Source organism: Tigriopus californicus, chromosome 1, assembly GCF_007210705.1.
Source record: "Tigriopus californicus strain San Diego chromosome 1, Tcal_SD_v2.1, whole genome shotgun sequence".
NCBI classification, from domain to species: domain Eukaryota; kingdom Metazoa; phylum Arthropoda; class Copepoda; order Harpacticoida; family Harpacticidae; genus Tigriopus; species Tigriopus californicus.
In genome coordinates, this window is record NC_081440.1 from 7,495,100 (window position 1) to 7,509,681 (window position 14,582).

A 14,582-nucleotide genomic window follows, 5' to 3' on the forward strand; every position below is an offset into this window, starting at 1 on the left:
GCTCATGAATGCTTTTGAAAACGTACAATATCAGATAGCTTTCGTACCTTCTCTGAATACTGTACAATCCCAACCTTTCTAAACTCTCCCAGTACGAGAGCTCTCTCATAGCCTCAATGTTCCTAATAAAACATCTTTGGACCTGCTCAAGCTTTTGCAAACTTGCTGAACTCATTGGAGCTCAAATGGGCGAGGCATATTCAAGATGCAGCTGGACAATGGACTTGTACAGAGTTAGCATCCTGATGCTATCTCTGGACTTAAACGTGTGATATATCCAACCACATGTTTGAAAAGCTTTACCCACCTTCAAATGGATATGCTCATCAAACTTTCCATTATCTTGGAGGACTACACCTAAATTCTTCATGGATGGGACCTGCTCAATGTCCTTACCTTCATCATCTAATAGTGGAGGGTCTAATGGCGTCGACCCAAAGGTCATTGAGCGGAATTTCATGCCATTTAAGGCCATGTTACTCGCAGCAACCCAGGAATAAATTTGGTCTAGGACCTTTGCCAGACAACCGGAATCCTGACCATTCCTCCCAACTACCAATTTTGTATCATCAGCATAGGAAGAGATGCTGACATTACTACTACCAAGCTTCTGAAGCGGAGCAATGAAGATAATGAAAAGGAGAGGACCCAAAATGGAGCCCTGAGAAACACCCGACTTGACATCATGTATGTCACTAAGGGATCCCTCAACCTTAACCAATTGCTTCCTACCAGAAATGAAACTTCTGAACCAATTGAGAACCTTGCCTTGGATCCCAATCTCATGGAGCCTGTTAACTAAAAGACCATGATCTACCTTGTCAAAGGCCTTGGCAAAGTCGAGATAAACTACATCATCTGATTCATGGCTCTAGTCCCTCATTAACCTGCTCTATATGTTCAATCAGTTGGGTAACCGTGCTAAATGTACTCGGCACCCATGCATCAAAATTTGCAAATAAATTTGTCAAATCATAGGGCATATCAAGTGAATGAAATTCAAGGAAAAATATTGTCTCGTACCCTGATTTTGGGCATTTTGGGGAGGGAGAACTAAGACAAACATCACAGTCAACTCGCACCATCTGCCCATTAACTTTTCAATAATCCAGTGATTTTGAGTGAGCTGTGTTACAAAACCCAACAAAATGAACATGTTTGGTATAATTTGGTGAATGCACTATCAAATTGGCTCAATACCACAATGCTATTTGCTTAGACAAGTAGGTAAAATAAATTAAATGTCAAAATTCAATGCTTGCGCAGTGCTTTTTAGCTGGGCATCTTGTCTTTGATTTTATTTGACAAGCCTTGTGGCGACCTCTAGACAAGCTCTGGCAGGTTTGTTTGTATTCTGTTACCAGTGTCACTGATGCAAATTTTGGGCTTCAAACACGTTTTTGAGAAGCTGACTCTTTCTTCACATTGCTATATCAGGAAAGGTCAGCTTTGTTAAAAGCAATTTGAAACGCCAATTTTGCATCACTGGCATTGGCAGGCAAGTTTGTTTGATGGGACCAGCACTTGCCTAAATGTCCAAATAGGCACTTATTCGTGCTGGAGGGCTGTACATGTTATTTTTACCTTCCAAATTGAGCAGTAGTCAAGGAAAAGGAAAATTCTGTGTAATAACCCTCAGCATCATAATTTGAACCTACTTTACCTGGGGAGAAGAGGCTGGATGTGGTACTGTAGTTAGTGAGCATCTGCTCTCCAATTTGGAAACCCTGGTTTGATCCCAGGCTAACAAAGTTCAAGCTTCTTTGCAGTATTGGAATTACAGCCTAAGTTGCTATTTGGACAGCTTAAATGGACAAAACCGCGGTCATTCACCAGGTTGAGCTAATAATTAATTCTGTTTGTGACAACAAAGCTGGAATACCCCTCAAATCTTTATTCTGAGGTGTCAGAGTTTAGAAATAGCATGTTGATTATGTCAGAGTGAAACTATTACACAACTATTTTGTAATCAATATTAAGTTTAATCACAGATCAGAGATATGAATACACTGTTTTCAAGTTTCTTAAAAATGTTAGCTGGCCAATTACCAAATTGATCGTCCATCTCCTGGCTATTTACTGATACTCCATGGAAACATGTTGTGACGTGTCTGATGTTTAGAAAAGAAGTAAGTTGCACAAACACACTGAGTCCCAACCTTTAACATTGGGTGTCTCCAAAAACTGCAATCATGAAAGATGCAGAGCTACTTAAAAAAGATGGATGGAATATACATGCAGGCTGGCAGTTGTTAATACATCTGTAACCTATTTTGTACTATCATGTCAAACAGATTTCCAGAAGAAAGAAGGAAAACTTCAATTGCACAATTTTCTCGTCAAAATGGACACAATTTAAAAAAAAAATTCACAAACAAGGACATTTTTGTGCTAAAGAGGCTGAAATTGCATACTAAATTGCAGAAGAATGTCAAATCTTTCTGATGAAATTGTAAATTTGCAGATCTCATAAGTTTTCAGAAAATTCTGGCATATGCAAGTTTCTCGCAAAGTTTGCACAGCTCGCAGGATGCAAAATTTGGCCAGCCCTAATCCCCACTCTTCTTTCTTTTTCTTATCAATGGAGACGGATTTGAAACTGATAAATTTTGATTCCACATTGTTGGGTAGTAAATGAAAATGAGGGGGGGAAAGAAATCAAAGGAAGCTTCAAAAATCATGAGAAAGGAAACCAAACGCCAAATAGTCGACGGGAGCTTAAAGATCCACAATTTGGGGAAATGAACAGACCTCAACTTAACCCATAAATGAGTGTTTTGATTAACCATGGGACTTGGCACAACAATTCATCATAGCACACAAGGACATGCTTGGGTCTAGCTGACATTGAAAAATCGAATGGATTTAGATCAAAACTAAGAGCTCTGACTCTTCTGTCCCTGACTAAGTTTCATTCTCAGTCGTTCATGAGGTTCAACGGAAGCCAGGAGTTTCACAATTTGATTGCCTTGTCTTTGTCACCCTGAAGTAAATAAACCCTGTGTCAATGACTCACCCACCAGCGCGCTAGCGAGAGACTCAAACATTGCGCTTATTTGGGATTCTACTTCCATTGATATCCAACCCGAACTCAAGGCTCAAGGACAGGCTGACAGACTGACAGACTGAAAATGCCTTCTTTCAGCCTAACTCATCGCTAGCTTCATTTTCATCAGATTGGAGAACCCGGGGCGGGTCGAGTCCGGTGAGTGTCTGGATAGGCGTGTTCGCCTCGTCCCACGCTCCATGAGTGGGGATTCACGGCCGTCCAGCGCCACAACGGCTGGCCCCACTGCGGAACCCCCAGCCCGTGATGAGTCCAGCGGACCACGGCGGGGCGCCCGCACGGCCCTGGATCTGCAACGGGCCAAGTTGGCCAAATTAATGCAAGATCCGGCCAAGCCGGCCTTTATCCCGGAAGTGCGCAAAGTCAAGGATCCGAATAAGGCCGCCGAATTTGTGTACAATGTCATGGGATCAAGTGCGGGCGCCGGATCCGGCGAGTTCCACGTGTATCGGCAGATCCGCCGCAAAGAGAGCTTGCGACAAGCTGTGATTCAAGGTCAAAAGCAAAGCGAGGACCTCAACCGGGCTTACCATGAGCAGCTCCGGGCCAATGAACTGGCCGCTGAAGCGCGAACGGCCAAAAAGCGGCAAAAACGTTTGAAAAAGAAGAAAAACGCCAAACGAGGCAAACCCGCCCTACCCACACCCGCCTCCGATGACTCGTCCTCGTCTCAATCCGAATCCGAAACTCACCCTGACTCCCCAGCCCAGACCCCCAGCCCAGCCAAGCCGGCTGCCTAAACGCCCACCTAATCAATCACCTAGGAGCCATGGGTGCGGCTTGGACTCGACTGCGCGGTTATCAGCCTATATCTCAAATCCGTGCCAGTCACTTGACGCGTGGGCCCGATCACGGGCTTTCGATCAGCTCGCCCCGTTTCACACTCTACTTGCTCAAATTATCGGTGACCGATCCAGATCGCAACCGACCCATGATCAGTGCCGCTCAAATTCGCGGAATATCCCGCTTCCTTCATGACCATTCCATTCCGCCTACGGCCAAGATGTCTCGTCGTCGCTTTGAGACGGAATTCCGCCATCAATCGGTCAGCGGCGGAGGATTATCCGAAGCGTCGCAGGCCTATCGGACGTTCTTACTTACCACCATTTTGAGCAGTCCTCATCTCGCTTCGTCCATTCAAAGATCGCTCGTATGTAGCTTACAACTGACTTCGGTTTCATCGCCTACCCCCAATATCTGGTGGCGGACCTGGGGGGCTATTTGGACGCGGTTCTCATTTATTTTTGGAAAATGTTCTCCGTCTCAAGGACGAATCCCATCCGCGATCACTCTAACGCCTTATAACTTGCGTCGGACTTGGTCATCACCTGTTTCATCGGGTCAATGGGATCGAGCGCATATCTTATCGCTCTCATTAACTTGTCAATTATGGCGACTGATTCATGGGCATAGCCGCATTTCCCTTTGCGAGTTGAATCAATTGAGGACGGCCCTCTCTCGTCCCAACAATTGCCTTATTACCTCTCAACATGTTAATCGGGGCTTGCACGTCAAATATGACAATGAGATCTTCAAAAGGCTGGCGGGGACCTCTCCTAAAAATTCGTTGACGTGGGGCGCCCTCAATCGAGTGCACATGGTCATCAACATCTTAAATGAAATGCAAAAAGACTTTCCTGAACTCGTCCCATTTCTTCGAGCCGCACGACAAAGGTTAAAACAATTGTGCTGATCTCCCATTTCAGATCGTCATGCCGGTCAATGATGAGGCCAACGTGCCCAATTCCCGCCATCCCAAGGATCTGAAGGGACTCCTCAAGTTCTGCATGGAAACTACGCGTAATGAGGATGCCCCGGTCGATATCCCCAGCACTTACAAGCAAATGGATCCGGAGCGGATGAAATGGCTCGAAGAGTTCCTGAACTCGGCCAGCGTTGATGTCATCCAACAATTGACCCTATGCATCTCGACTTTGAGTGAAGACAAAGTCTTGAATCCCGATATCCAAGAAGAGGACCTGGCAGACCAGGAGTTGGCTTTTGGAGCGGCCGAAGATTGGACAGGTCAAATTGATATGGCCAACAATTTTCACAAACTGGGTGGATTCCAAGCCCTCGAAATGTGCATGCGATCACCCCATTCGTTGTGTCGACAAGGTGCTTGCCATTTAGTAGGAGAATTGACTCAAAACAACACATATTGCCAGGGAAAAGTTGTAGAGGAAGAGTTTCTACCCAAATTATTGACCATACTGAATAGTGATCCGGACGGAAGTGCTCGAGTGAAGGCCATGTATGCAATATCGTGTTCAATACGAGCTTTTGAGCCCGCGTACGAAGCGTTTTGCGGCCTAGACGGGTTTAAACAAGTGTGCGTCTCCTACGATCAAGCTAATGAGAAACTAAAAACCAAACTATCTTACTTTCTCTTGGCCATGTTGCGGGAGAGAGCTTCTTTCTTAAGCACGTGTCTGGCATTGGACGTGCCAAAAATCTTGGTTCGATTGATGAGTCAGGACACGTCTCCGAGGATCTCTTCTGATTGCGAGACCCACGCTCAGCTTTTAAAAGCCATCGTCTCTGCTCATCCATCCACTGGCAATGACATCGCCACTCAGCATCCCAACTTTACCGAGCATCTCCGACAAACTGTTGAGTGGGCTGAGGGTAAACCCGAGTTCTACGACTACTGCATTCTGGCTTTGGATCTCATTGAAATATGCGGGTCAGCTCTCACAGACGATGAAAAGACCCAAAGATGCAATTTGCAAGCCATGATTTAATCCACATATGCTAATCCGGGCCAAATCATTAACAAAATCAACAGGGAATAAAATTTATGCATAAATCATTAACACAGCTTTTCGGTATAATATTGATTCGAAGGCCATCGGAAGTCACTGAGCGAAGGGCACTGATCCGATAAAGAGGAAGGGTATGCACTCCCCACACTTCCTACCCCACTACCTCGGAATCCGTGCAAAGATCGCTCGCTGGTCTGAGAATCCGATGAGGGTGAGTTCGTATCCGAGAGATTGAAATACTCAATATTATCCACACTGTCTGAAAGGTCAAATTGAAAGGAAGAATAGATGAGTGTCTAGGGTTTCACGCGGATTTCCACAAAGCCCACTATTATAGTACATACCAACTAGAGGGAAATGTGACGCAGGATTGAAGGATTTTGAAACGGGTAGTGGGGGTCGCTCATGAGTTAGAGTGGATGAGGCGTAATGAATGAGTCGAGGCGGTTTCCGTGGCAACTGATCGGTGTGAAGCGACCGCTCCAATTTGGCCGAATGAAAGTCCATGCTGCCTCCTCCTGCCCTTATGACACTGGGCGTGGCAGCTGCCGAACTACACTCCCGTCCTAATGAAGCTCGCCCATTGACCACCTGTCGAGCATGGCCCAGTCCATCTGAGTTCGAAGTTGGCAACGGTTTGTACACAATTTTCGCGGGTCGTTCACTTCCGGTCAGATTCTCCTCGATGAAGTCGTTGAGACAGTCCTCAAATTTTGTACTCTCCAGTAATGTGCGTATGTCCTCACTCCCATTATCATCCGCCACGCATTGAGCGGAAATGAAGTTCGAGACCCGCCACAAGGAGTCTCGAATCGTCTCGAATCGTTCCTCTTCCATGGTTTGAAATAATCTCAAACATTCCTCCGTCTCCTTCTCCCACATTTGTCGACTCTCTTCGGCCTCTCTGGCCATGGAATGATGGTTCAGCTCGGCGCATTTCAGGGCAAATGCGGCTTTATCGAATTTCAACTGGGCCTGGAACGGAGAGAAATAAGTCAGCATGAAAGAAATAAAATTGCCGATGAGCTCGTACACAGTCAACTCCATACATTGCATAGTGTAAACGTGTTGCGCAAATGAATGTGATGGAGGTGGTGTGAGAGACGGAAGGAATAATTCTGGTATTCTGATGATATATGTATGTGTGTGTGGCCTACCTTGTCGGCTTCTTTGGACGATTTTCCTTTCTTGGCCACTTCCTGATAGTAAATTTGATTGCTGGATATCTCTTCTCCACAGCGATTCTCGTAGGTCTTCTTAGCATCGCTGAACTTCTTGTAATCCAATCGCAGTTTCTGTTGGGATTGCCTAAGAGACGAGCAGATCTGTCATGAAGCGCGTACATGATTGGCGTCTTCATAAGCATATGAGACATTGTGGTCTTTCAAGAAATCTGACCGCATTTGGTGGTGGTTGGTATCGGAACTAGCCGCTAAATCGAAAAAGTTGCATCAGCCATCATTTCTACACCTCGAGCGTTGAATTCTTTCGAATTGAGGTCGATTTATCAAAACCCCTCTACGTACTTTTCAATGGCTTAATGGATTTCGATGCCAGTGCCATTAAAAACAAAAGAGATGGATGATTGAATTGAGGTTAGGAGAGTATTTCGGTGAAAGAGCACCTATTCCCCCCCCCCCTTCTCTTTCTCTTAGCATTCGCCTTAGATCTGCCCTTCATTCTTATCTAGAATAGAATTCTTGGATTCGCTCACCTCACGGATTCCTCGCGAGCCTTTCTTTCCTCTCGATGTTTGCCACTCAATTCGTAAACCCGATTAGCTTCCAATGCCAAAAGACGAGATGACTCCAAATGAGAATAGCCGCTCGATTCGGTTTGTGAAACGAGGCCATCCCAAATGTCGTTCAAACACCTACGTATGTACATGCAATGCATATGAATTTCAATGGCACCCAAATCGAATTGAGTGAAGAATTCCAATCGAACGAAGAATGCAGAGTCGAACTTATTTACCCGATATCTTGTGGTAGAATCACTGATTTGGACAGTTTCAATAGTGATTTCCCAAAGGCATCCTCCACAATCGATCTAGCACAAGGAAGACCATTCTCAGGCATGTTTCGAGGCTGGTTAAGACGATTGATTGGCTTACCTTTGTTTCAAAAACTCCACATATTGTTTGATGATATGTCGACCTTCCTTGACCTGGGCGGACACCACTTCCCAGCCCTTGAAATCGCCCACTTCATCACTCTGCGGGAAAATAGCACGAATTAACTGGCCATGATCAAACCGATATTGATGCCGGATAACAATGGTCGTAATGGACCCCCTACCCAAAAACTGTCAGTGAGTTGCATGCTGAGCTCTTCACATTCCACAGCACTCTATGTATGTATGACGAATGTATCGTCAACACCACTTCTTGTTCATTCAATCACCAGCACCTTGTCGATAAATAACACTGAGCTCCTTCTCGTGGTGTAAGACTTCGTAAGACTTTGGGATGGACGAGGGACTATCTCTCCTCCTCCTTAAGCCAATCTCACTTTCCGACTCGTTCCACCTCTTTGACGGACACCCGATCGATTCCTCGTCCGGTGCGTCCATCCACATATGAATAATACTGTTTTCCCAATGCAGTGTTCGCCAGTAAGAAAACTATGCATGCATGCATGGACTACGGACGTACTCGGACGGTGTATGTACGTACGAACGAAGGAGCGAACGAGATAAGCCAGCGAAGGTACCCTAGGTAGGAAGAAACGAAGGGACTCGTATACATAAGGTATACCAATGCAGGGCTGGGTTTGGTGTGCGAGCCGAGCGAAGGAAAACTTCCGACCCTCCAACCATCTCCCAAAACATCGGGCCTAAGTGGGAGGAAGAGGCACTTGGTTGGTATGCCGGGGTTCGATCTACTTGAAGTCTCCCACCATTGTGTATGGACGTCGGGGCCCGAACCCAAATGTCGAGGATACGCCGACCGTGGGCGCCTCTTTGGTAGATGATGATAACCAGCCAAGCGAACGGGGGAAAATTCTTGCTCATCGTACCCACCTACGAGATACGTATAGGTACGTGTATCCATCCGTTTGTAGTGGTGTGTTCTACGGACAGACACTCTCTCCTCATGCCTGGGTTGGCACTATGAAGGCAGCGAGTGAGTTTGTTGGGTGGCAAGGAATAGGCTAGCTCGAGTACATGCGGATGTCCACAAAGTTGCCGAGCAGGTGGAAGAAACATGGCCCCATGGATCGCACTCGCACCATACATGTACATGTTACTCATAAGGGCCCCCAGTTGATCGGCCTGAGAGAAATGCATGGACAGAGAACATTCCAAAGCTCGTTACAAAACAGCGCACTCTCTCCCCTCTCCCAAAGATTGCTACTATCACCACTACCACCACTAACATTTTGATACAATTCTATTGTGCTCAAGATTTCACTTTCTTTCTTTCTTTCCCCTTCCTGTCAATGTGTGCAAATGACGACAGACACTGAACAAGAATAACTGGGCCGAGGTTACCTGAGATGGTCGAAATGGTTGGACGCCGTCGAGATCTGTTCGTTCTTAACATGTTATTGTTTCTTATGATGATGATGATGATGATGATCTTGGTGGCACTCAATCATCTTTTGGCTGGAACTGAAACGGTCAGGGGCGTGCCATTGGGTCAGATGCCATTTGGGCTTTAGGTCGTAATTGTCAATGGAGTTCTTGGACCCTATCATGAGAAATAATGACTTGCAATTTAGCAATCCCTGTAAAAGATGGGGAAATTTGTTCCTTTTTCGTGGTTACTTGTGATGACAATCGCATGTCTTGGAAACTCTGAATTGATTACCAATATCCTTTGCGCGTGCGTACTTATTGTACGTATATTGCCCCAGGAAAGCCGATGGATGATTTTGTCAAGGCATTTTGACAAATGCTAGCCTATTTCAACATAAGAAAATCCTTCGATGTTTTACCACAAGACATGTGGAAATGGAATACAGGATGGCCAGAAATAACGGCAATTTGTTGATGTAGTATCTAAAGTCTAAGCCCAATAGTACTGGCTATTTTATACTATTCCAAGAAGCTGGACACACTTTCAAAGAAGTTTTGTATATTATAAAACTTGTTGCCTAATTCATATTTACATATCATGATTGTTCGGGATTTTACCCAAAGAGGATTCGAAACATCTCCCCAAAGAGTAGTTGGCTTATTTATTGTGTCACAATACTTGGGCAATGAATTGTTCATTTAACAATATCTTGATCAAGCCTGGCATCTTAGAGAGTATTCTCTCATTTCTCCGCTTGTTCGTCTGCATCCAGACAAAGGAGAGGGCGCTTCCTGAAAAGGACTATAGATCTAGTTCAAGAACGCTAGAAAATCGGCAAAATAAGAATTGCTTTAGCATCGCATGGCCACGGACTCAAGCCCAATTTTCCTCCCACATGTGTCCCATCTTGTGCAAGTAAATAGGCCGTTTCAAAGACAACGCCGTGGTTATGAAATGTTAAACTAAGATATGGCATAAGCTTAAAGAAAGATGAATCAGCAAAATACGAGTTTTTTGGATTATTTGATGTTTCTCCATTGTACTGATTATCTTTTTATTACGCTTTACGACTGTACTAAGCTTTCCAAACTGATCCAGAAAGGATGTTGAGAGACTTTAACGCCACCAAAATACATGTAGAAACTTCAACACCTTAAGGGTTTGAACAAATTTTGCTCGAATTGATAAATGAGATCATAGCATGACAATGCAACCACCGGCTTGTGTTTTATTTAATGATTTTTTTTATTTGATAGGTGTTTTATTTATTTCTATATTTCATGCACAAAATGTATCCACTTCAAAAAAAAATAATGAATAGGGCGGGTAAATATATTGCACACTTAAAACGACCAAATATTTAGATTATTTTAAATCCAAAAGCTGCAAATGTAAAAAAAAAAAATATTACTGAAATGCATAAACGTACAAGTCGGAATTCGCATTTCCGTTTTCAGGAATTCGGGCTTTTCAGGAATTCTCCTACGTTCTTAAACAAATATATATTTCTCTTTGTTCAATAATGGTCCTAATTCCTCATGCACACTCTGAAATTTATGAAAAATTTGTGAAACTCTAAAGGCTAAATTCTACGTTGTTGTCTAACCTGCAGCGGGTTACCTTGTGAGACCAGCCAGATCATTCTGAAACGCCTGGTTGATAGTGTGGCGCAGCCATCAACCTGCCATATTAAAAAGATGTGATAAAAAGTGATAAGAATAGAGCTAGAGTGTAGCCTTTTTTGGGGCTAGCTTCTTAGTTCTGAAGAATTTGGTTTCCTGCCGGAAGTCAACGGGCACGTGTTCCCAATGACACTTGTTAATCATGACTTGAATTGCCTCCATCAATGAATTGATACGGTCTTCGTATGTGTCAATAAATGGGGAGCTCATAGGTATAATATCTTTGATAAGACGAGGAAATGCAATAATGGGATGAGCTAATCCTCTGCGATATCCGTTAGAAGAGAAACAGCACCGAATTCAGACTCCTTATACTTTTCTTATTTTTGCTTTGTCCACTTAAGAGAGGCTTGGTTGTTTTGGCCCAAGGATTGGACATTTTGGCGAGCCTTGACCACGAGTTTATTCATTTCAATGGCAAGGTTAAGTTCCAGAACCGCCTCACTACCACTAGGAATTGTGCCTTGGCCCCGTTAACCATTAGCTCATTACTTTTCATGTATGAATACATTCTTCTGGCGGTGTCGGAGACGCCCTCGATCATTGGGTGCATTGGCCATAGAAGGTTGTTCTAATATGCTTGATGCCATGTTGCATTATATGGGCATCCATGGACTCTGATGTCTTTACACGGGCATCAATTTCGTTCATCGAAATCAGGAACGTGTCACATGAATCTAACCCTTTTGGAATTACAATGAGTAAGCAACTATTGAATCAATTATGCGTCACTCATTTCTTAAAAGAGGTCCCAGACACTTCAACAAACAGGTCTGCCATACAAGGCATGAAGTACTCGAAGCCATTCTTTAAACAGTCCCGATGAGTTTCCAATGGCCTCAGATTCCATCCCTTAAGTCCATCTGATATAACTTAAAAGTTGCGTTTTACACCTTAAAAGATCGAAAAATGGCCCGATTATGCTTCAAGTTATTTCCAAGGCATATTATTGTCTTTTTCAATGACAAAAAAGAATATTTTCCATTTTCTTTCAGATTTCTTTAAAAGCTAAAAGTATCATAACATGCCACTTAAAACTTACAAAAGATGTAACATTGCCTTTCACTTTACTTAAGCGCCAAAAGCTACACTATCCTATCATGTTTCTAAAATATTTGACACAATACGAGACAGTTTAATTTTCAAATTTGTCACTTTTTGCAAGAATTAATTTCTATGTGCTAGCTATGTTTTTATTCAACCTTAATATGATTTTGTCAAAATTCAAGATTAAGCTGGACTAAAGTTGCAATTGACAAGTATGGCATCACAATTATGAAATATTGACATTCAGTAAACTTTCAGGCTTTTATATGTGCTTCAAAAAAGTAAGATATTTCCATTTATATTTTGGGCATGGAAAAAGCACACTATGTTTCTTGGCAATCTTGATAAAACCGGAGCAATTTGTAGTCAAATTTGATGCAAATGCAATCTTTGCAAGCGTGATATCTCATCGTTTGCTCAATGGATTTGGCTAAAAGTTGAAAACGCAACTAAAGTTGCTCCCAACAAATATTGATTATGTTCCTTTTGTTTCAATAACAACGAAAATCGTTACTAAAAGTCTTGGCATTTGCAGAAAAACTTTATCAGTGTTATGGTAGTGGTACCAGATGCGGCGGTTTTCCGCCAAATTGGCGATTTTTCGAAGTTCGCGGCGGGAAAAAATCTTGATGGCGGGTTGGCGGATTTCGGTTCTGCAATTTAACTAATTTTGGCGGATTTCACACTCAAGTCGGCAATTTTATTTTTTTTGGTTTGTTTTTTCACGGACTTTTCTAACCGCAACAGGGAATTTAATCCCCAGTACTATTAAAATGAAAGGTTATAATTCGTCTATTTATTACCTTTCAATTTTTATATGATATTTGGTCTACCAACGAATTTGAGTTGGCAGACCGAGCTAGTCCTTGAATGTAGGGTTGATCTGGTATGCTATCTAAAATTTTGTCCANTCTTTACAAGTGTATTGTATATTCCATTAGCAAGTCACTTCTAGCGACAGTACAGAGGGTGCCAGCTGTGAGGATGGCAGGAGGTGTTTTAAGTAAATATTTTGGCCTAGAACGGCCAATTTGACTAATCTCTTTTTTATACTAAAAGGGAGTTCATCGAAGAGCCTAAATCCAGAATCTGGCGCATCTAGCGCAATTTTCAAAGAGGGAATTCATATTTTTTCCTTCTAGCCAAGAGTATAATGCAAAAAGGATTCTAATTGTGATTGATTCTGAAACGGCTACAAAAATGTCGTATTGTATTAACATTTTTTGGACAAAATTATTGACTGGAACATCTGAAACTTTGACCTTGAAAATGAATATTTCCGTTCAGTTTGAATTTCCCGCCTCTATCGCGTTTTCACTTTGACAGGGACTGCTTCGATTGCTTACTCCTTTGACTTTGCTTACCCGCACTTTCAACCAATGACAGACCTTGTTTACATTTTGCTTGCATTTTGTGACGTGAGGCCACTTGACCATGAGTGTATACATTCCAATACAAGTTCAATTTCCGGAATTGGCCTCATCACCAGGAGTTATCTGTGTACCCTAACTTTTTGCTCTTTATTGTTCATGCATTAATACATTCTTCTGGCAGTGCCGGACAGGCCCTCGATCATTGGGTGCATTGGCCATAGATGATTGTTCTAATATATCATAAGCTATAGCACATACTTTCATGATTTTCCATGTGCTCTGTCAAAACAAGGGCATCATTTCGTTCACCGAAATAAGGAAGGTGCTACATGTATATGACCCCAGTAGATTTGCAATGCGCAAGCAACTATTCTATCAATTATGCGTCACTCATTTCTTAAAAGTGGCGAGAGAAAATTCAAAAAATTGCCCGCCTTATTGAAGGCCATTTACAAGGGAAATAATCCCCTCCCCAATTTCAAATAAGACCGAGATGACCGTTATGGATTTGTGATCAGATTTATCTTCAAGTCATTGTGAAATTACGTTTTTTCCCTTTAACCCATTCAAGGCATCTACTTGAGAACAGGAAATTAACCATTATTAATGTAATCTGGAAAAAATAGATGACTTTTATTCCTTGGACACAATATTTTAAGGTCCGCCGTACAAAGCTTGAAGTTGATTTATTTTGGTCTGACCAGGTAAGTTTCCAATGGCCTGAGATTTCATTTCCTAAGTCCTTTTTGTGTAGATCCTAAGACCATGAAAATCTCATGTTCTTAGACCGGGCCCGAGGTGAAACTACAACTTTGCGAAAGTGAAATAATGCTGATTCTTCTTTAAGACCACTCCCTGGGTATACCGTACTTATAAATTACCATGAGATTGAATTTTCTTCACGTGTTTCCAAGGTATCCAGACAGCAGAGGAGCGCACAATATACGGAGTTTGGCCGACGGTAGCAATAAATTTGGCAAATTGTCGTCAAATCACTCTCTAAAAAATTTGGCTAGGTCATTTTTCAACGGAATAACTAGCTTGAATTTGCTCATCGAGTTTCTCCCTGAACATAGAATTGGTCGGGAATAGTCTGAAGAAATGGATCTAGATCATTTTTGAAACTAG

General features: G+C 42.9%; 3 protein-coding genes across 4 annotated transcripts; 2 read left to right on the top strand and 1 right to left on the bottom strand.

Annotated features, from left to right (window-relative positions):
* Window positions 1-3,018: 3,018 nt before the first annotated feature.
* LOC131882098 (PRKR-interacting protein 1 homolog) lies at window positions 3,019-4,774 on the top strand. Its single transcript, XM_059229144.1, has one exon. The coding sequence runs from the start codon at window positions 3,247-3,249 to the stop codon at window positions 3,805-3,807; it is 561 nt and encodes a 186-aa protein (XP_059085127.1). The 5' UTR covers window positions 3,019-3,246; the 3' UTR covers window positions 3,808-4,774.
* Window positions 4,775-4,779: 5 nt separating this feature from the next.
* LOC131882089 (hsp70-binding protein 1-like) lies at window positions 4,780-5,887 on the top strand. The gene has a single exon (XM_059229133.1). It carries the CDS (start codon window positions 4,780-4,782, stop codon window positions 5,809-5,811), a length of 1,032 nt encoding a protein of 343 aa, XP_059085116.1. The 3' UTR covers window positions 5,812-5,887.
* On the bottom strand, window positions 5,851-8,945 carry LOC131882074 (proline-serine-threonine phosphatase-interacting protein 1-like). Of its 2 annotated transcripts, XM_059229123.1 has the most exons (8): window positions 8,854-8,945; window positions 8,130-8,544; window positions 7,946-8,046; window positions 7,807-7,881; window positions 7,547-7,705; window positions 6,990-7,140; window positions 6,177-6,807; window positions 5,851-6,091 (listed from the first exon to the last, which is right to left on the bottom strand). In XM_059229123.1, the coding sequence occupies exons 2-8, from the start codon at window positions 8,151-8,153 to the stop codon at window positions 5,880-5,882; spliced, it is 1,353 nt and encodes a 450-aa protein (XP_059085106.1). In that variant the 5' UTR covers window positions 8,154-8,544; window positions 8,854-8,945; the 3' UTR covers window positions 5,851-5,879. The 2 variants fall into 2 exon arrangements, with proteins under 2 accessions (XP_059085106.1, XP_059085097.1); XM_059229114.1 differs by lacking the exon at window positions 8,854-8,945 and having other exon boundaries at window positions 8,130-8,730.
* Between the last annotated feature and the right edge of the window lie 5,637 nt (window positions 8,946-14,582).